The sequence below is a fragment of the Cotesia typhae genome, unplaced genomic scaffold (assembly GCF_013202065.1).
Source record: "Cotesia typhae breed Kobodo isofemale line unplaced genomic scaffold, CoteBio_Ctyphae scaffold_13, whole genome shotgun sequence".
Taxonomy (NCBI): Eukaryota; Metazoa; Arthropoda; class Insecta; order Hymenoptera; family Braconidae; genus Cotesia; species Cotesia typhae.
The window spans coordinates 19,059,818-19,081,855 of NW_027423774.1; the positions used below are offsets into that span (position 1 = coordinate 19,059,818).

General features: G+C 26.6%; 2 protein-coding genes across 7 annotated transcripts in view; one reads left to right on the forward strand and one right to left on the reverse strand.

Moving 5' to 3' along the window:
- Nucleotides 1-1,575: 1,575 nt before the first annotated feature.
- Yps (Y-box binding protein ypsilon schachtel) lies at nt 1,576-6,198 on the forward strand. Of its 2 annotated transcripts, XM_074253656.1 has the most exons (7): nt 1,576-1,736; nt 2,785-2,848; nt 4,068-4,101; nt 4,201-4,456; nt 4,571-4,899; nt 5,467-5,550; nt 5,864-6,198. In XM_074253656.1, the coding sequence occupies exons 1-7, from the start codon at nt 1,676-1,678 to the stop codon at nt 5,906-5,908; spliced, it is 873 nt and encodes a 290-aa protein (XP_074109757.1). In that variant the 5' UTR covers nt 1,576-1,675; the 3' UTR covers nt 5,909-6,198. The 2 variants fall into 2 exon arrangements, with proteins under 2 accessions (XP_074109757.1, XP_074109758.1); XM_074253657.1 differs by lacking the exon at nt 5,467-5,550.
- Nucleotides 6,199-6,528: 330 nt separating this feature from the next.
- The window catches only part of LOC141534322 (SET and MYND domain-containing protein 4), a 62,006-nt gene continuing 46,496 nt past the window's right edge, over nt 6,529-22,038 (reverse strand). For 2 of the 5 annotated variants that reach the window (XM_074253612.1, XM_074253614.1), the window contains 6 exons: nt 14,876-15,083; nt 12,880-13,001; nt 12,423-12,818; nt 11,083-11,284; nt 10,047-10,262; nt 6,529-9,284 (listed from right to left, as the gene is read on the reverse strand). In XM_074253612.1, the coding sequence (XP_074109713.1) occupies nt 8,966-9,284; nt 10,047-10,262; nt 11,083-11,284; nt 12,423-12,818; nt 12,880-13,001; nt 14,876-15,083 (1,463 nt within the window). In that variant the 3' untranslated portion in view covers nt 6,529-8,965. The remainder of the gene's footprint in view (nt 9,285-10,046; nt 10,263-11,082; nt 11,285-12,422; nt 12,819-12,879; nt 13,002-14,875; nt 15,084-22,038) is intronic. The other 3 variants (XR_012480398.1, XR_012480397.1, XM_074253613.1) reach the window with 3 other exon arrangements.

Genomic DNA, 22,038 nt, shown 5'->3' on the forward strand with positions numbered 1-22,038 from the left:
TATACAATGTATAGTTGGAATAGATAATTTTTATTTTATATTTTACTGGTTTTTTTTTTTTTTTTTTTTTAAATGGTAACTGAACTCTAAATAATTAATAACTTAATTTATAAATTAAAATAAAAACAAAATGTATCCTATTTAATAAATAAATTGTGGGATTTCATTGTGTTTTGAGATAACTCATAAAAATGGACTTTTTTGTTTTTATTTCTAAACAGTCTTCTTAAAGTTTTAATATTTTATGTACATCAAATTATTGTTGTCAAAAAATAAAATATATTTTTAATTATAATTATTAACATCTAATTATAAATATTAACTTTATAAATTACTCCACTTTTTTAATTATTGCACCAAAAAGAGTTGTTTAATTAATTATACTGAAATCAGCTCTGATATTTGATGATTTTTAGAAGTTTTATCAACAAATAAATTAGTATAAACAAAAATTTATTTATTGTAAAAATCTAGAAAATTACAGATGTCTGTTAATGACACTTGATAATTTTTTAAATTATTTTATAGCAAAGAAATAATAATTATTATAAAAAAATTTAATAAAAATAATAAAAAATTATTAGTGAAAATTTTTAAAAGCATTTTTTTTTAAGTTTAATTGATTTATTATAATAAAAAAAATATTAACAGCTGCTTAAAATAATAAATAATAAATAAAAATAATTCTTAAAATAATAAAATAATAAATAGAAAGACTGTGTCAATTAACTGAGTCTTTTACCTCATTAAATAATTCTTTTGTAGATTGCAATTTTTTTAAAATAATTTTTTAGAAAAAAATTGTTTACATATAAAATTGTAAACTTATCAATTATACTGAAGTTAGCCGTCAGCTGTCAATTTTATAAATCTTTTTAACAAATTAATTAAAATAAAAAAAAAGTTTCTAAAAATTTTCACTTGTAATTTTTATTAATTTTTACAAATAAAAATTTTTAAATAAATTTTTTTTTAATAATTTAATTGCTATAAAATTCCAAAAAAATTTTTAAAGTCTGTCAACTTCAGTGTTATAATTATCAAGTGACTGCTAACTTTAATGTCATGTAAAATTATTATGAAAAAAATTTCACATGTAAAAATAAAAAAAAATAATTAATAAAAATTTTTAAAAGCTTTTTTTTTTTTTGGAGTAATTGATTTGTTATAAAAAAAAACTGTCAGCTGTTAGCTAACTTAAGTATATAAAATAAAATAAAGCAATTTAAAATTCCCGCGAAAAGACGATTACAACGCCGTCATTTCCCGCTCGGTAGCTTGTAGCACCAAACACACAAAAAATGACACACACACAAAGAAACAAGAGCACTAGCTTGGAGTAATTGTGCAATATAAAATTTCGTACATGAACTGGATTACAACCAACACAATAGCAATTGTTTGTTAGTATTCGCAAGCGACTTACATCACTGAAAATAATGGTATGAAAGTGGCGCTGTGATTGGCTGTAAAATGTCGGCGCCGGATTAATCGGCCAATGAGAGAGCTCGTCTTAGAGGGGATATGTGTGTTGACGGTCACTAAGCGCCGCAGCCATGTTGGGAAAATTATAAGCAGAAGGGAACCATCAGTACAACTAGAAGGAAGCAGGACGGGAACATCTAGGTTCGCTAGTGGCGTGTATAACACCACCTTAACATCTAACATCACCACCATGGCTGACCCGGAAAAACAGTCCGAACAACCCAAGGCTAATCTACAGAAAATAGTCATCGGTATGTTTTTAATATTATTTTTAATAATTATTATTTATTCCCGAGTAACGCTCCGTTTCTTTTAACAATTTTTATGTGCGTCGCAGCTTAGCTAATTATCGAGCATTTTTTTCCATCCATTAAACGTAATGGCGGTTGTATCACGACCATGTGGCCGGCGTCATCAAAATTCGCCAGCTAGCTTTTAAAAATTAATTTTTTTAAATAAAATTAATTGCCTTTAATACATTTTACCACCGAATTTATCAAAGCGCCATTTATTTTACCAAACTCACCATTTTCGGAGCATTTATTGATGACTCAATTGAAGTCTTTGTTGTTTCTCAAGTTAACGAAATTATTTTTTATATTTATTTATTTACAGATTAATTACTCCGGTCTAAAAGCATAATTTTTGTTTTTTAATAGCCTACATTAAAACTAAATGCAAAATGCTTTTTTTTTTTGGAGTCGCAAAGCGACACGAGACATAAGAAGGACCGCCGTAGAGACTTAGGCTTAAAACCGGAAGATGCTAGGCGTACTTGGAAAGTAAAATGCCGGCCATTCTCAATTTTATTCGGCGCTCGATCATCTATAATTATTGTTATCTTTTTTTTAAATTATTTCTTCTTTTTTTTTATTTTTAACTTAAAATTCAAAAGTTACTCCAATTAAATTAAATATCTAAAAAAAAACTTAAATTAAATTATTAATTTTTTTTTTTTTATTTCTTAAAACAACATAATTATTTATCCAATGCTTTTTTTTTTGTTTAATCAGCATTCGTTTGTTTAAATAAATGATAACAATGTTCGGTGGTTGCTTGTTTATTCAAATCACGTGCTAGTTTTTTTGGCGTATTTATTTTGTCAACCGCAGACAAATCAATATTTATTTATTTAAATTAAATATTTTATTTAGTTTTTAGATTTTTTTCAAATTTTAATTCTCTAATCCGGTTTTATTGTAAATAATAATTCATTCTTAAGCTTATTATTACAAGTATATTTATTTATAGAATTTAGTGAGTAAATAAATTAATAAATATATTTTTTTTATTTTTCAGCTACTAAAGTGACCGGGACTGTAAAGTGGTTCAACGTAAAGAGTGGTTACGGGTTTATCAACAGGTTCGTGCTAATTTTTTTTTCTCAGTCTATTGTTTCAAAAGATTTTTTCATTTGTCGTCAATTATCATTTGGAGCATTCAGATTAAATCATTAGTCACGTATCAGTATCACTAATATTTATTACCGTTAGAAATCCTCTTCAGTAATTGATCATTTTTTTTTTTTTTTTTTTTTAAACTACTTATCAATTTTTTTTAACCTACTTTGTTAAATAAAATATTTTTTACAATACTTTTTAAAATAAATTATTTTAATTAGGTATGAAACCTTTCAATTTCAGTTAGCTGAAGCCATTATATTTCTATTTTAAGTTTAAATATTTTTTTTATCAATATTGACTTTAATAAGCTTATTTAAATAAATAATTAATAATTAATAATTTAAAATAAAAATGGAAAATTAAATAAAATTATTTAATTAAATAAATTAATATCAAATAATTTAATTAAATAAATAATATTACGTAAAAATTATCAGTCACTTGACTATTTTTTAATTTTATGTAACAAACAAATTATTTAAAAAAAATTTCACAATTAATTTTTTTTTTAATTTCTAAAAATTATTAAATATTTGCTACATTAATTTACATATAAATAATTAGTCAGTGATTGTTGAAAATTAAAAATAAAATGGTGGGAAGAATCAAGAGGATGCTAACGAGGGATGACAAATGGGGGAGGAAGTGTGTAAGGGATTGAGGGTGAATGTACGTCGGCGCAAATTTATCCCAAACGGCTGATATATACATATATATTTTGTACCGAGGACGAACTCAAGTTCAATGATCTTCCGACTGTGTGCTTTGCTCTGCAGTTTCATCCTACCTAATATATAAACCATTCTACGACTATATATCTTAATGTATTATCTATGTCGATGGATTAGCTTCATTGAGGGAGTGCTCTATCGATAAAAATGTACTTGTTACTTTAGATTTTATTTTTATGAAATAATTATTTTTTTCAAGTACATTACTTTATTATCATAAAAAATTTTAAGATTTAAAGGGTAGAATTTTTTTTTGAATAAAAAAAATTATAAATTTATTTTGATAAGTAGTTTATCTATAAAGTTATCTTAATTTTAAAGTTTAAAAATATTTTTAAGATATTAATAAGAAGTAGCACAAATTAATGATAAATAATTGTTTATTTATTTGTAAATTTAATTACTATTAATAGATTTGATAATAATAAATAAATTTTTTTTGTTACAGAAATGACAGCAAAGAAGACGTATTTGTTCATCAAGTGAGTAATAAATAAATAAAATGATTTTAATAATAAAAAAAAAAAAATTTAAAAAAAATTAATTTATATTTAATATTTATTTATAAAATTATTTTTCAGTCGGCTATTGTGAAAAACAATCCAAAAAAAGCCGTACGAAGTGTTGGGGACGGAGAAGTTGTCGAATTTGACGTAGTAATCGGTGAGAAAGGTCATGAAGCTGCAAATGTAACAGGACCTGACGGCGAACCAGTAAAAGGTTCACCTTACGCCGCCGACAAACGTCGTGGTTACCGTACGTGGTACAACAGACCCCGTGGGGGTGGCTCAAGACCTCAACGCCGACCAAGAGAAAGCCAAGAGGGTTACGAGTCAGGTAATTTACTCAGTCATTCTCCCACCGAATTAATTTTAATTAATTCTCTGAATTCTTAAAAAATTTTTAGAGTTAAAAATAAAAATTACTATTATTTAATTAATAAATTAACAGGCGATGGTAAACAAGTCGAGGACAACAACATTGGCGAAGGTAACCAGAGACGTTACAGACCTCGTCGTAACTATGACAATTACTACCGCGGTGGCCGCAGATCAGGCCCACCAAACCAACAACACGGTGAGAACGGCGGCGAAGGAGGCGGCGCAGCTCGCTACGACAAAGGCGAGCAAGGCGGCGAGGGTGGAAACGAAGGAGGTGGCCCACCTCGCAGCAGTGGACGTGGACGCGGATCCGCACCACGTCGGTTCTACCGCCGCAACTTCCGCGGAGGTAGAGGCGGCGGTGGCCCACCAAGACGGCCAAGAAGCCAAGACAATCAAGTAAGTTTTTCATTTTTTTATTTTTAGTTTATTTATTTACATCTATGGCTTTTACTCTATTGCATCGCTTCACTGTAACTTTATTTTTCTTTTATCACAAGACTTTATTGCAATTAAAAAAAAAAAAAATATTTAATCGATTAAATAAAACACTGTATATAACAGGTGAGTGGACAAGATAATGATTTCGGTAGAAATTCAGTTAGATCTTTGCATCCACACTTTAGACGACGTATTACACGTAATTCACGTTACGGCAATCCTCAATTTGCAAATAAAGAAAATATCCAGCCATTTGTTGATCCTATTTCCTCCTCACACTCCAAGATTCTTCCTGAAGCCGGTGATAATGCCATTAAGGTTTTTAATTCACTTTTTTTTTTTTTTTAAATTACTAAAAATTTAATACAAAAATTTTTAACAAAAAAATTACTAAATATTTAATAAAAAAAATTTTTTTTTAATTATTAAATATTTAATACAAAAATTTAAAAATAAATTAGCAAACGTAACGAGTGTAATACTTAGCTATGCACGTTCTTTTTTCTTTCTTGAACAATTATATAGGAGCCGAAATCTCAGGTTTCAATGAAGCTGCATGAACAGGATGTATGTAAAAAACAAGATACACCCGATGTTACTTCTTTGCAGGTAATTCTTCATTTTCATCTTCCTCGTTAATCCTCAATCATTTAATATTTATAATCCTATTACAGTTTCTTTATTTATTAAAAATAATAATAATTATTATTAATTAGTAAATAATATTAAACATACCTTGCTTGCTTCTTATTATTATTCATCTCTTCCTTACTGCATCATGCACTCTTCACTCAAAAATAAAAACAAATTATTTTATTTACAGTGAAATATGTTATTTAAATAACAAGCTACGTTTTTTTAAAAATTAAATTAACTTTTTACTCGTTTTGTTTATTAAAATATAATAAACTTACTGTTTCAGGACAGCCAGGCTGTGCAAAACACCACCACCGAGAGCAACGCTTAATTAATAACTGAAAAAAAAAGAATAATAATAAACAAAAAATAATTAAAGCGCTACTACCACCATTCAACACTCTTATTAAGTATGTAACACCACAATCCCATAAAACACACAGATGAATCTGAGAAGCAGCGGTAATTAATGTCACCAACTACTCAACAAGTACATCAATATTCAATTCAACAACAACAACAACCACAACAACAACAACAACAACAACAACAACAACAACATCAACAACAACAACAACAACAACAACATATTTAAAAATATATAACAATTAATTAAAAATATCAAGACAAAAATTTATTTAACACTTCCCACAAGTTAAGAGCAAAGAAAGAACATCTTTATCGTGGATCACTAAGATATTAAACATCAAGATTTAAATTATACATAAAATGTACACGCTGATTCTATTATTATTTTTTTTTGCTAAGCGGGAACTGTCGGAAAAGTTGTAATCGCGCTTACTTTACTATTCAATAAGTATTAAAACTCTAATACTTGGTTTATTTGTGTAGTGTATGCTAAGTCGACGGTTTTGGGAATTATTTTGTTAATCTGTCTCATCTAAACAGGTGTACTAAATATTTTGCTAGCGTTGCGTTCGATTATTTGCATTTCTTTTTTTTTTTTTTTTATTTTTCGTACTACGAGTACAAATGTTGAATCAAGATGGTTATATTATATTGATTATAATTGTTTGATTGGTATTTCTATTTGAAAAATTGTTTATTTTTTCTCTCGGTAAAAGCGAGTTATATTTTTTTTTTTTTTTTTTTGGTATTACAATCATTGACATTAAAAGTGATACACGATTCTCTGATGAAGAATAATAATAAATATTTTTCTTTGTTTAAATTTGTATTGTGACAAATCATTGTAATTTACTTATTCTTTAATTGACTAAAATTTATAAATAAGTAATTGAGTTACTGATAAGTATTTCGTAGAAATACCGAATTAAATAATAACATCTAAATAAGAAATTATACAGCTTTGCATGAACATCTTTAAATAGGTTGTAGTATTATCATAAAATAAATATCAATCTTTCTTTTTACATTTATATTATTTGTCTTTATTCATTTTTTTGATATGTCTGCCTTTAAATGATTTTCTCTCTTTAAGAAAATTATAAAAAAAAAAAAAAAAAAAAACAATTATGTATTTTGTATGGTGGAAGTTGATAAATTATTAATATTATTATTATTGTAATAATTACAATTATAAATTATAATTATAATTGGAAATCTCAGTACGCATAATATAATTGTATCCTTGTAATTTTTTTAAAAAAATTCACGAGATTATTTAATTAAGATCAAATATTAATTAACAACTCAATGCATAATATCTAGATGCATTTTAATAAGAGCTAAGTTACAACCCGCGGTCATGTTACTCAATTGTCAAATTAATAACAATAATAATAATTATTATTGCAATAATTATTATTTAAATTTTAAAACATTTTTAAGAATTTAATTACGTTAAATAAAAAAAAACGTATGAGAACAATTGATTATTCAGTTAACCGGACCGCGTGGTTAAAATGCACCGTAGAAAAAAAAAATCTAATGAAAAATATTAATAAAAGCAAAAATAATATAATAATGTTTATTCGAAAAATAATCGTGTTAAATAAAGCAGAGATTATTGAATAATTAATTAAAAAAAATAATACCGACTGCTAATTAAAAGTACAATGCATGTGTTGACTGAAATAGACGATTAACCAATTGATTATTGATAAAAAAATAAATAAATAAAAAAAAAACACGAGCATTAAAAAAAATGAATTATAAAAGTAATGTGAGCCATAAATAGCCCGATCAGACCCGCGGGACTCCCAGCGGCTCTATAACAACGTTTTTTAAGATAAATAATTAACGATTTAAAACACCAGTAAGTCGATGCCCAAGGTGTGATGTTTGCAATTAAAAAAAAAATAATTACAAGAAGAAACAAGAATTTTTTTATTTGCATTTATAAAAAATAAGCACGTCGCTTTGCTGTGCGTTATTTGTCTCGTTTCTTCTCTTATCATTTAATACACTCATTGATTTATTGAACATCTTTTTTTTTTTTTTTATCAAGCAATGAGTGTTGGGAAAAATTGTAATTTGTATGTTTGTACAATAAAAATAATAATTGAAACATTGACGGAATTACGGACAGGTGAAAAATGTTTTTTTTTTCTTTTTTTTGTAATTAATTGTAAAATTAAATATAAAAATTGCCATGTTTTAAAAGATCGACGGGCTGGTGATGTTTGCCGGGCTATAACTATTGACGCTTTTGTGGTTTTTGTATTAATATAACATAACTCGATATGATATAATTATAAAAATGATAGAACCACTCTACTACTTGATATCTCAGTTAAGTGTTTATAAAATAGATATAGTCGGCTAATACGTCGACTGCTCAGTAAATTTTGTACCGATATTTGAGCTCTTTAATAATATTTAATAATAATTTCATATGGAATATAATTTTTTCACGAAACATGTGCATTATAAAAAATAAATACCACAAAAAAATTGTAAAAACTTGGTTTATTTATTCAGGAAGCTCCTTTTAGTAATTTTTTATTTTTACTTCTATTATAGGTCAATTTATTTTATTTTTTACTGTTCATATTGATTCATCAAAATTTCATTTCCGCTGGGTTGTATTGTTTGACTATATGCCATTTACTGGAGATCAAATTTATCAAATATTTTTTTTTTTTTTTTCATTCACTAAAAGAAAAATAAAAGTAATAATGATAATAAAAGCGCTTCCATTACAACACAAAGTATTAATGGTTGTACAATTTATATTTACTTTTAGCTGGTGTTTCACATTCATTTTTTTTTATTATGTTGAAAAATTGTTGGTAAATTTATATCAATTTAATAATCTATTATTTTTTTATTCTGGATAAAATTATTAAAAAAAGTGATGAAAATTTTTTAACAATATTGAAATTAAAAAAAAAAAAATCAATAATTATTAAATATAAATGCATAATAATATTATTACACAGTAAATGATATTAATAAACACAACCTAGGTAAATGTTGGTCTCCATCTATTGCCGGAATCAGCCATACAAGCAGCTAACGCGATTTCAGCTAAATGAGTCTCACGATGGGGTGGTGAAGCTATTCTATGAAATTTATCAAGTGCTTTTGTGATTTTCTCTATAGCTTCATCGGGATTTTCTTGTTCCATACTTGCTAGTCCTTGACTGTAATTCTCTTCACAATGGCTTAAGCTCATTATACTGCTTTCGAGATTTATCTTTTTTTTACAAGACATACACTTTACTGAATTACTCAAATGAATTTCTTGGAGCAATAATCCCTTGCAGTTTTCTGTTGTACATCTGTAAATAAAAATTTTCGTTATTATTATTATTATTATTATTATTATTATTGATTTTTAAAAATAATAATAATAATCAACACTATTAAGAGAATAAGAAAAATTTTGTCTCCAGGATATATTGTCATATAATAGAATCGTTTTTTTTGACCTTGTATCTTGTGAACTGTTGACATTTTTGAAGATATAAGCTCATCCCAACGTTACTTTCACTGAGACCTTTCATTTGAGTACCCACATCAATTTTTCATATATTTATATATATATATATATATATATATATATATATATATATATATATATATATATATATATATGTATATGTATATATGAAAAATATATCAAAAATGCATGTGGGTACTCAAATGAATGGTCTTGATGAGTGTAACATCGGGATGAGCTTATATCTTAAAAAATGTCAATATTTAAAAAAGTACAATGCAATTTAACAAAAGTCATCAATTAATAAAGCAAAATTTTATTTATTTATAGTTCACAAATCACGGCAGTCACATAGTGACTGTAAGGTTGCTAATAATATTAATGTCAAAAATTTCTATATTATTATTATTATTATTATTATTATTATTATTATTATTATTATTATTATTATGATTATTGTATTATTACTCTTCATTACAAAATTCAATTAATAAAAGCTTATATTAATCAAAGTCTATTGCAGCGGTTACTTGTTAATAAACCTAGTGTTCAACCGTGCTTAATAAATACCGAGTTGTTTGTAAACACAAATTAGATTTACCTAATTTTAGGAGAACAATTAATCAACTCCTCAAACTTTGGCCAATCCTGCTGACAAGAATCACAAGTACACTTAAACCAGTACCTTCCTTCGAGGTTTCTTTGGCGTTCCTTTAAATTTCGCTTTGTGAATATCGGGCCGTAATTTTCAGCAATAACTTGCCCCTTTGTCAAAGGTCGTGTCGCTCTTATAATTATATCACGACCGCTGAAATATCTGCAATACAAAAGATAAAACAATAAATTAAATTAGCTGTCAGTGCATGAAAATTAAATTTGTTTAATTATTCTGACATTTGTTTTACATCATTCGTATTCAATTTATAAACGCTTTTAAACCCGAATATTTTTAATAATTCTTTTATCTAACAAAGGATATTTATTTTTGTAAATTTATTTTATTATTTAGTGGTCCAACATTGCGCAGTGTAGAATTAAAAATATTTTTTGATTACTCTTTGTTACCATTGTTCAAAAAATATTTTTAAAACAATTTATCCTTTGAAGTTTTTTTCTTCATTTTTACTTTAAAAGCTCACGTTAAATTTAATATTAAACTTTCAAGTAAAATCGTATAACTAAAAATAAAGAAAATTGAAGTTTTATAAGGAGATTGTATCGTCTAAAAATATCCGACATTTTAGAATTAAAAGTTATTAATAATAATAATTTTAAGTAAAATTTTAAATATTTTTTATATTAAAAAAAAAAATTCCATTTTACTTAATGCATACAAGAAATAATTATTTGTATTGTGACAATACTAATATTGTTCTATAAACATAAAAACAACAAAGTAAAACATTGTTTTCACCCGAAAGAATTTTATAGCAGCTAATTACTTACAATTTTTTTTTTTTTAAAACAAATTTTATTCCGTCATAAATATAATGAAATAAAATTTGTCACAAAGAAACGACGAGACAAAAAATCACCAAGAGCGCAAACAAATGCAGCTATTTAAAGAGCGAGCCAACATGAGAAAACAGAGAGTGTAGTAGTTACTAATTAGCAGACTTTAAATTAAAAACAGTTACCTAGTTACGGCTGGATAACAATCGTGATTGAAACGAGCAACTCCTGGATAAATTGCAACCCCAAGATAAACTGTTTTGCTCCCGCGAAATCGATGCTCGTTACTAACACGTGTTTCGAAAATTTCGTGGGCATTGAATTGCAATAATTGGAGGTTTTGTAACAATAACGCCGCAACAGCTACTTCATTTCCAGTCGGTGAATCTGTTACCAATAACAATAGAGTAAATTTTAACAAAAAAATTCAATATAAAAACTACAATTAAAAGAAAACTCGAAAAATTACATTATAAATAGTAATAAGTGTCCCGTTGTATTCAAAACTAAAAAAATTAAATTTTTCTAAATTCAAACTTTGAATGTTTATTTTCAGAGCTTTCAATGTTAATATTACATTTTACAATGTAATTTTTATATAATCTGGAATAATTACAATCTGAAACTATAATTTTTCCAGTTTTCATCACGGAGCGCCACGTTACATAATTTAATGTTATTTTTCTATTTTCCTTTTTTCCGTGTATAAACAAACAGGCAAAAAACCCCGTGGAAAAAATATATATGAGAACATATGAGCAAATATATAAAATATTTATATGAATTTTCGCTGAAAATGTATATGAAAAATTTTTATATATTTTCATAGATAAAATAAATATAAATTATTGCTATTAAAAATAGTCTAAAGTTGGCAAGTTAATGTCTTAAAGCCAATAGTCAATTTATAATGATAAATATTTAGGCGGCATTCGAAAATGCTCGATCTCTAGATACATAATTAAGAAATGACTCTGTATCTTGTGAACTATTGACATTTTCAAAGATATAAGCCCATCCCGATGTTACGCTCATCAAGACCTTTCATTTGAGTACCCACATCAATTTTTCATATATTTATATATATTATGTATATGTATATATGAAAAATATATCAAAAATGCATGTGGGTACTCAAATGAAAGCTCTTGATGAGTGTAACATCAAGATGAGCTTATATCTTTGAAAATGTCAATAGTTAAAAAATTACAGTGCAATTTAACAAAAGTTATTATTTAATGAAGCAAAACGTGTCACGACAGTTAGACAGTGACTGAAAGGTTGCTGGTAGTTAATTATTATGTTATACTATCTATAATTAATCAATTCTATTATGTTCTATTATTCCAATATTATATACATCAATTTTAATATGTACTCATTATAAAATGTATTTAATTATGACGGTCCTTAGCACTTGTTCTAGGATCAAAATTAAATAAATAAATAAATAAAAAAAAATATTTTTGTAAGGTAAATATTAATTAAATGAGTAAATACGCGGAGTAAAAAATAAAATAGAAACCTTGGGAAATATTTTCTAAAAAGTCAACTCGCTGGAGACATTTCACGAGAAATATCGCCATTAGCGTGCGCTCGAAAAAGTCCAAGTTTGTTCGCTTTGAGTCCAAAGTCACCAAATCGTACGCTCGGTCGTCTAAATTTTCCCTTTTACTGAACTCTTCTTCAGTCTTAACCGAGAAATGGGTGTCGGGTGAAGCTTGCTGAGAACTTTCTTTGAGCTTTTTTTTTCTCAACCGGCGTTTCGATGATTTACTCAAGTTGCCCTGGCACTTTTCTGAGTTAACATTATTTACAGCATTTTTTTCACACACCCGCTGGAACAATTGCAGACACCCTTGCAGCCCCACTTGAGTAACCATCCTCAGTGCCAGCATACTAAGGATGCTCATTCCGGATCCTAGAAAATAGTTTTTTTATTTTTTCGTTTTATTAAAGTATAAATTTAAATATAAATTTACCAATAAGCAGAACGAGGAGTTTACACTCGTATTTATGATAAGTTTGTACAGCTTCATCCCGGCACTTTTTTCTGCAGAAGGCTACACTGCTGCACACTGAACATCCCAGTGGAGCTCTCAGCCTTTATTTAAATAAAAAAAAAAAAAAAGTTAGTAATAGAAAAATGTCAAAAGTTTAAAATTTTAAATACATGACAAGTCTTAAATTTATTCTGTCTAATATCAAAAAGTAAAACTTTTAAAGTTTCTTCAGCTGAACTCAACATTAAATTACTCAGTTATCAAGTAGTTTAAAACTTTCGAATTATATACCCTGTTTGATTCCCTGTACTGTACTTTGAGTTATTATTTCACTTACACGCGTAAACGGCTTAAAAATTTAATTTTATGATCGAAGATTTTCTTGTTAAATAAATCTATGATAATAAATTGAAATAATAAAATTATTGTTATTTTTTTAATTAAAATAAAAGACCAAATTTTATAAAAATTTTTTTCAATATTTTCGTCATTAATACTATTAAAAAATTATTAATAAAAAAATATTAACCTTAGTAAAAAAAATTTTTTTTAAACAAAAACTTTATTTATTTAATTACCGAAATTAAATTGAATTTTTGAGTTAATTGACTCTGAGCATGACACCATTACTGTAATTACCTATCAATTTTATCTATCAAGTTCTATCCCGATGGTCATGCTGAGATATCATTAGTGAAATTAATTAACGAAGTACTTTTTGATAAAACTAATCCGTAACTTATAAAAAAATTTTAAAAGATAAAAATATTGCAATAGAAAAATTATTTACAAGTAAATAAAAAGTAATTTCATTCCGCCGCTGTGCGACTTATGTTTAAAAATCAAATTTAAAAAAAAACTTACAAGTGGAAGCTTGCATAAATTGATCTGTGCTATTACAATATTATGATGTATGTCTTAGTGATTCACTTTTAGTAAATCAAATTCTGGTAATACTCTAAGGTAGAATATATTCATAACAGCTTAATCATAAGTGATGAGCCTTGCAAGTATTACGCATATATATGTCAGACAAAATCGCTTGTATATCAAAATAATATTCATCTCTCTGCAGATTTTGTATCAACAGTTTGGTTCCATTATTAAAATTAATCTATTTTTAATTAGATACATAATTTTCTCATCGAAGTAATTTTGATGACTCGAAGTAATTTTGAACATCGGTAAACTAGGACATTACAAGAATAGGATCAATAGATAGGTAATTAACGTGGTTTGTAATCAGCTCATGAAGTTATTATAATCTTCTCAAAGTTGTATAAAATCTCTGAATTTACCCGTTGATTTATCCAACGAACTGTCGCTATTATCAAAACTTTACCGAGTAAATATTATACTTTAATTCAAGAGTTGGGCAATTTGATGATAATTATAATAATTAATACTTGAAACAGATTTTTATAAATATTTAAAGAGAATAAATTTTTTTCTTAATTAAAAAAATTTTTTTCCATCGAGCTCATAAGTCGCTTTCGAAAGTAAGCTTATGGAATAAAAAGCTTTTAATCGGAAGCAAATATTTGGATTGTGATAAATTAAAGGAAAATAAGATATATTGCAGCTCTACTTAAAAGCTTACATATGTTAAAAGGTATTATAATTTCCTCTCATTCAGCAGATGAGACTATTAACTCGTGAATATTTTTGACTATTAGTATTTCCAGCGACCTCAATGGCCAATTTAAACTTTAATTCGCGGTAAGAAGAATGAAAAGTTCTTAGATTGTAATAAGATTTACAGAGTTTGATGTTGGAGAGTAAGTAATCCTTGAGGACACTGGATCTCTTTGTTGGGATGGAAAGTAACTGAAGTTGAAATGTTAAATGCTGAAAGTAAAATGTGAATAATGCTCTTGGAAGATAAGTAACTTTAGATGGGTGAATGTGTGACAGAAATAACTAAAAGTGAGGGACTGAATTTGTGATGAATAAAAACAGAAAACAGAAAACTTGCCTTATAAAACAATGATGGCAATGTGTACCGTAATACTCGGGTAAGAGACACGATGCCAGGGGCGCTTCGTGCGCTAATACATCTCCAATTCTAACATCATTAGCAGCAACTGCGTGCTTGCCAGCTTCTATTGTCGCCTGGATTTCGACGAGCTTCGAAATACCGGGTAACGATCGATGTAAGCCCCCAGTCAGCTCCGGGAAAACCGCTGTCAAGAAGTATCAACAAATTATTATTATTATTTTTATCATTGTTATCTCTCTGTTGTTTATATTCTAATGTTTTGGATTTTCATCAAAAGTTTGTTTGTTGATTAAAAAAATAAAACTGTTTCAATCATCGCTAAGTACTTGATATCTTTTATTGTTATTATTATTTATTTGTTCATCGGTAGGATGTAGACGAAACTTCTTGCAGCCATTCAATAAAAAATAATACAAAGTATAGTATTTAAAAAAAAAACACTAGCTATTACCCGTCCGTTTCGCTGGGCATTTTATAGAATTGTATTTTTAGATCTAAACTTGAAATTTTATTAGAGTATTGTTTTGAATTTCACAAATTTCAAATTTCATCGAATCAGCATTTACCTTTTATCCATGTAATTATTCCAGGTAATATTCATTGTAACTTTCAATGTGCGATCATTATAATGTTTGCTTGGCTTTCTTTCAAAAATAAATAATAATTGACACGAAGAAAAAAATTTGAATGTTAACACCCACTTTCGTTAATCCCTGTGAGATGAGCTATCGTAAAATTTGCCCATAGACTTTTTCTACATCTCTTACAGAAGAAAACAATATTGGATAATTATTAATTAAATTTAAATCCGTGAAATGTCATGATAATAGCTCACTTAGCCACATTGCACATAATATATTTGAATAATTTATTTAACAACATCACATTACATTACATAATATATGTAATATACTACAAAAACCAATTAGCAAGAATTATTATTATTACTAGCTATAATCCATCCGCTCCGCTGAGCATTTAATATAATTGTATTTTAGATCTAGACTTGAAATTTGATTGAATTATTGAATTGATTTGCACGAATTCCATTCTATTTGGTAGCGTCGAAGTTTAAATGAAATTATAATATCTCCGACATTTCAAAGTCTTAAAAATCGTAAAAACCCTCGGAAATGTTTGAATTTTGGCATAAAATTTCAGCAATTTCTCCCAAACTTCTACTATGAAGCTCAAATTGCTTCTTTCTCAAATTACAAGATAATAATGATGTATAGTTTTGGAAAAATTTACAATTTAACGACAAAAAATATGTTGTACTACTAATTTTTTTAGTTTCTATTAAAATACATGATATTTTCAATAAAAATTCCTGTTCTCAATTTCTCTGCAGGATTGTAAAAGAAAACTTTATTTTTATATTTTTCTTGTCATTTATAGTAAGGAAGTATTTCTACAAAGCCTTCGACATCTATCGCGCAATAAAGTAATGTATATATTTTACTATTCAAATTTTCTAGACTATATATCCAGCATACATAAAAGTTTTCATAGAATGAAACGTGAGTTGAAAAATTATCTGAATTCAATACAAACCTATTATTATTTTTATATTCATCATTAACTCAATTAATGGCTATTAAACCGGGTATTTGTAAATTTAATTATTATTTTATGATAAATATTCCATTGAAGTTTATCACAATTGATTGATTATTTTTAATTAGCCCAAGCATTAAAATTATTTAAATTACTGTTAAATTTAAGCTCTGGATGAAATGTCATTTAAAATAGGATTTTTTAAAATTACATGTATTATAAATGACATAATATGATTGATAACAACAATAAATGTCATACACCAAGTAATTTTTTATTTTCGTTCTTACTCAGTGATTTTCCGCCGCAAAGAAAGCAGATTATTCTTCATTACAATGACACTTGATCTAACATTCAAATTACATGTCGGGATTATATTAGAATCTGGAGTGCAAAGTAAAAAAAAATAATTTATTCAAGCACTATGTTAAATTCACCTTATCTCTTCATCTGTAGCGTATTATTGCCCAAATTAACGCCCAAGAAAAATTCACAGTAGATTATTTTTTTTTTTTTAATTTATTCCTGATTTTTTTCACTATTTATTTTTTCAAAAGAAACAATAGAGCTTACAAATGCTCCACGCGAACTAAATAATAGATCTTTGAAGATTCTGATCCTCACAAAGCTGGCCACTTGTAAAAGGAACGTTAAGTACCGTAGTAAAATATTTAAGCTATTAAAAGGGAAAAGTTTATAAATTTTTTTTTTTATTAAAGCTCTCTCCGAGCTTTTCAATCTTGAGCCCATTAATTAAAACTATAAATTAATTTTAGTAGTAATGTGCAATGATAAAATACATTTCTACATTTAATATATTATCTTATTTAAGTACTTTATGATCTTTATTAATGTCGCCTGAAGTTAAGTTGAAGAATGCACATAACATTGTATAACTTATTTCAAACTTTGTATGCATGTCTTATTTAGACATCTTATTATCAGTTTTAATTAATGGCTTCAAAATTATCATTAAATAAATAAATAAATAAATGAATAAATTTTAATAATTTATAATTCTTGAATCTGGTAGTTTAGGTAGTAAAAGACTTGACATGCAATCAGAAGATCCAGGTTCAAATCCTGGCTTGGTACAGTTCTTTATATTTAAAAAAAAGGTTTTTTTAATGACTTTAGCTTCCGAATTTTAAATAGGCCATTACTTAGAATTATACTGAAGTGAATAAAAAAAAAAAAAAAAAAAAAAAAAAAAAAATGAAGTGTTTTAGGCGTTATCATGACCACATACATCATCCGCACATACAGACAACCCGACGTCCACCGAAACATTTTTTCGAAACGGTTTTTTTATACTATCTAGAAAAAATAGTGTTTTTTAAAGTATCTACTGTCATAAAAAAGTGTTATTGTTGATATTATTCCACTCATTTAATACTCAAAGTGCAAAAAAATTCATTCAAAATAATTTATAATGTGAGTAAAGAACTAAAAATTTCTTTAGATCAATTGAAAAATTTTTAAACTAAAAAAAAATTAACTTGAACTAGAAAAAAATTTTTTGAATCAAAAAAATAATTTTGAAAAATTTCATTGTCTGAATTAAGACGGAAAATTATTGAATCAAGTTAAGTTAACTCAAACCAAAAAAAATTTCTTAGTTTAAGAATTTTTCTACTCAAATCAAGAAGCTAATATTCATCAAAATTATTTTCCTTGTTCAAGTAAATTTTTTCAGTATAGCTGTCAAAATAAAGAACAAAATTTCAACCTGTCAGTTTAATTTCTTCCCATCACAAAATTTCCAGCTTCGTCTCTTATTATTTCCTTACGTCAATCTAGATAATTAACACCCGTCAAAATAATAATCGAGCTATCAAAATACCATATTACCCACCCATTAATTAGATCGAATAGAAACTGAGCATCTCGGCGCAATGTTTTGCCTGCACAGTCCGAATATTAATGCCGTCGGTGATCAAACAAGTTCGGGAATATTTCAAGTGCTCATGCAAACATGCTTATTCGCATTACTATCAGTGCAAATGAAATTAACTGCTCATAAAATAAACTTTCAGTAACCGCAACTAAACAAACTTTCGCTGCCCTCTTATTTTATGTACTTTTATATGAAATTACGGCAACTTGCGCTGCAAATAGTTGTTTCCCGCGGTATCTATTATCGACTGCAATTCCATTGTGATGGAGTTGTTAAATGATAGCAAGCTATGCATTATATATTATATATTATATATTATATAATGTACCAACCGAATTTAGCGGCATGTAATTTATATCTTTCATGATGAATATAAATAACTCTTTGTTCGCGTTTATACTGCTCTGGCATTTGTCTTACAAAAAATCGATCACTCCTTCTTTGTCTCTACGTGATAAGAATCGATTACGGTCCTTTTTACTGAGTATAAACATTTTTTTTTTTTACATCTTATTCGCTTCTAGACACTTTTAAACAGGGAGATAATAATGAATCTACAAACTTTCTTATTTGTTTCAGATAATATAAATAATTCAAATGAAACTTTGGAATGAATTTATGTACAAGTTAGTTCATTTTGTAATTACATTTTTTTTTGTATCGCACTTGCCAAGTACATTAACTTGGATTTTAGAGAAAACTTTTAATTAAATGTATTTTTAAAACAGTGTCACTTAAACAGTGGGAAAATTATTTTAAAATAAATTTAATAATTCATTGGTTATAAAGAAATTTGATCATAAATATATGTGTCAAAAATATGTACAGAAGCATTGATTAAACTGCTATTTTTTATACGTTTGATGAGTTGGGTTTTAACAAATAAAGTTTATTACATACTCCAGCGAAAACAAAGATAAATAAATAGTAGATTGCACACCGCATTGAGGAACAAAAGAAAACTAGGGCAAAACTATGTTTGTAATTGCTTACTCGAGTTGAAGAAAACGCGGAAATTGAAATTTCCTACTTCTGTACGAAGTGTGAAAAAATTATAAGTTTTTTATTTCGTCTTGTATCAACAAATAATTTAAAAAAAAATTTTTGATTGAATATTTTTGTTGTAAATAAATTACCAAAAATAAAATATAAGACAATTGATCAGTTTTTTGAGATTCTTGATTGCTCACGGACTTCCGGAATAAACCAATTGACCGTAAAGGTAATTTGGTTTTTTTTTTTTGGCGCCGAAAATTAAAAATTAAAGGATTCCTCTAAGATGTAGAACAATATTAAAGTTTGTGTTGTTAGCAGTAGCGAGTTAACAAGAATATTAATCATCTTGGTGTTGGAAATAATTAACATTATGATAATTTATCGATTTTTAGCAAACGTATGCATAACATGTAAATATACTGAATTAATACGATGTGGGCAAAATTAGGGTTCGTTGCAATTTGCATAGATACATTTGAATGTACCTCAATGTAATTGTATCCGCAATTCAATAAGACAAGGTATTACTTTCAATTTCTTGTGATATTATTTCCATTGTTGCTTTGTTTGTTATTACTTATTGTTTTATTGAATTAAAGTATTGTTACTCATAAAATGTCAATATTGTATCTGTAAATGAAATTAACGTGAATGAATTTCAGAGTAATTAAAAATTAATTTATTTCATTTTAAATTTAATTTAAAATTGAAGGATATTCGATTTGGAACAAAAATACACGTAAGGGGTTTTTTTCATTAAATCAGTACATTCAAAGATTGTTTTTTTAACGCGATTACTTATCTGGTTTTATACCTAATTCAAGTCGATAAAAATTAGTTTTTCTATTTTCGTTCAATCAAATTGATATTATAAAGGAAATTGTTTTTGAAACGATAAAGGCTACTTGAATTTAATATATTTTAGGCAATTATTTTTATTCAATAATTCGTAAGTTTATTAAAATAAAAAATTTCAATAAAAATGAAAATAATATTTCCCCGTTCCATTAAAGCAATAGAGTAGATAATAAACATATATTTTACACCCGATATTGTGGGCGTTAAAGTTCTTCGTCGATTTCAATTGAAATAACATTTTAAATTAAAGGATCTTTTATACTTGCTCTTATTTAATCCACGCTCATTTTTCATCTCTATTTGCATAAATACCACAAAGGAAAAATTCTCGTTAAAAATTCTCCATTAATGAATAATATTTTTATAACGAAGAATTACAATTCAAATCCCCTAAAGCTGTGTTTAATTCGTAACAAATAATTAAAGTTGCAATCAAGCATTGTACATCTTTTCATCCGGTTAATTCTATTGTTTTATTGAATGTAAAATAAATAAAATAACCGTGAGATACGGATGAGTACCTTTAGATAATAATTCAAAATGTATTTGATCGACATATTGTAAAATAATTTTATTTATCTATGAATTTTTCTCCGGAAATTTTTTATTTAAATATTCGTATAATATTGACACAGAAAGATTACTTTTGTAACGTCACTCAACTCAATAGAGCTTAAAAACTTTGTTGTCACCTGCTGTGAGAAAAAAAAAGTTATAATAAATTCCAATCAAATGATCGAATAATATATGCAGATTTTTATATGATTCTTCTTCATATTTGCAACTAACATTTTTTTATATTATTATTATTATTATTATTATTATTAAAATAAATTTTGAGTCTTGGCTGTTAGAGGACTTGTAGTCCTTCGGTCATTAAAATAAATCAAAAAATAAAATATTATTGTTATTTATGTATTTTTAGTAATAATAATAATAATAATTATAATAATGAAATTTTATGAAGTAACTTCGGGAAACAGTGTAGGAACTGGGAGCTATTGATCTCCGTCTATTATCAGAGATACAGTAATTAGATGAGACAAATCATCAATAGCATAATTGTTCAGTACTGAGATATTATCCAACAGATATAATAGTACATGATTTTGTAGATATATCGGGTATTCATCGGATTTAAATAATCGATATACTAGATTTCGAAATTGTTCCCTACACAATTAATTAACAAGGGTGATCGAAGCGTACACAGAAAAAAAAAATTTCTTGAACTAAGAAAATTATAAGGAAGACCGAAGTTATTTTGGAGCAAGAAGAAATTTTCTTGGCTTAAAGAAATTTAACTTCGTTCAAAAAATTTTAACTTCATTCAAGAAATTTTCAATCTTCCTTAAGATTTTTTCGATTTAAAAAAATTTACGCTTGACTCAAGATTTTCTTTCTTTCTGTGTATATTGGAACTTTTATTAAACTTTAAAAGCGAAAATTCTTAATCATAAAAAATTCACTATTTTATTAACCAATCCAATATGCTGAAATAATTTAACAGCCAAAAAACTGAGATTAATTTTAAGCAAATGAAAAAACACTCAGAATCTGTATTATTTGTTCGCTTGAATACATTTTCTTCTCTCCTATCAGCCGATGAAATGTCAATTATCGGGAGCTTTTCAAATTATATTAAAGTTTGTGGCTTTGTAAAAAAATTCAATACCTATCGGTTGTTCTTTCCAGCAGATTCAATTTTTGTTTTTCATTTAAATTTTAACACAACAATCGCTTTTCGTTAACAGAAACAGAGTTTTGAAGTTATTGATTCTCTGAACACCTATGACGCTAAGCTTTTTGCGAGTTTCAAACGTAAAGACTC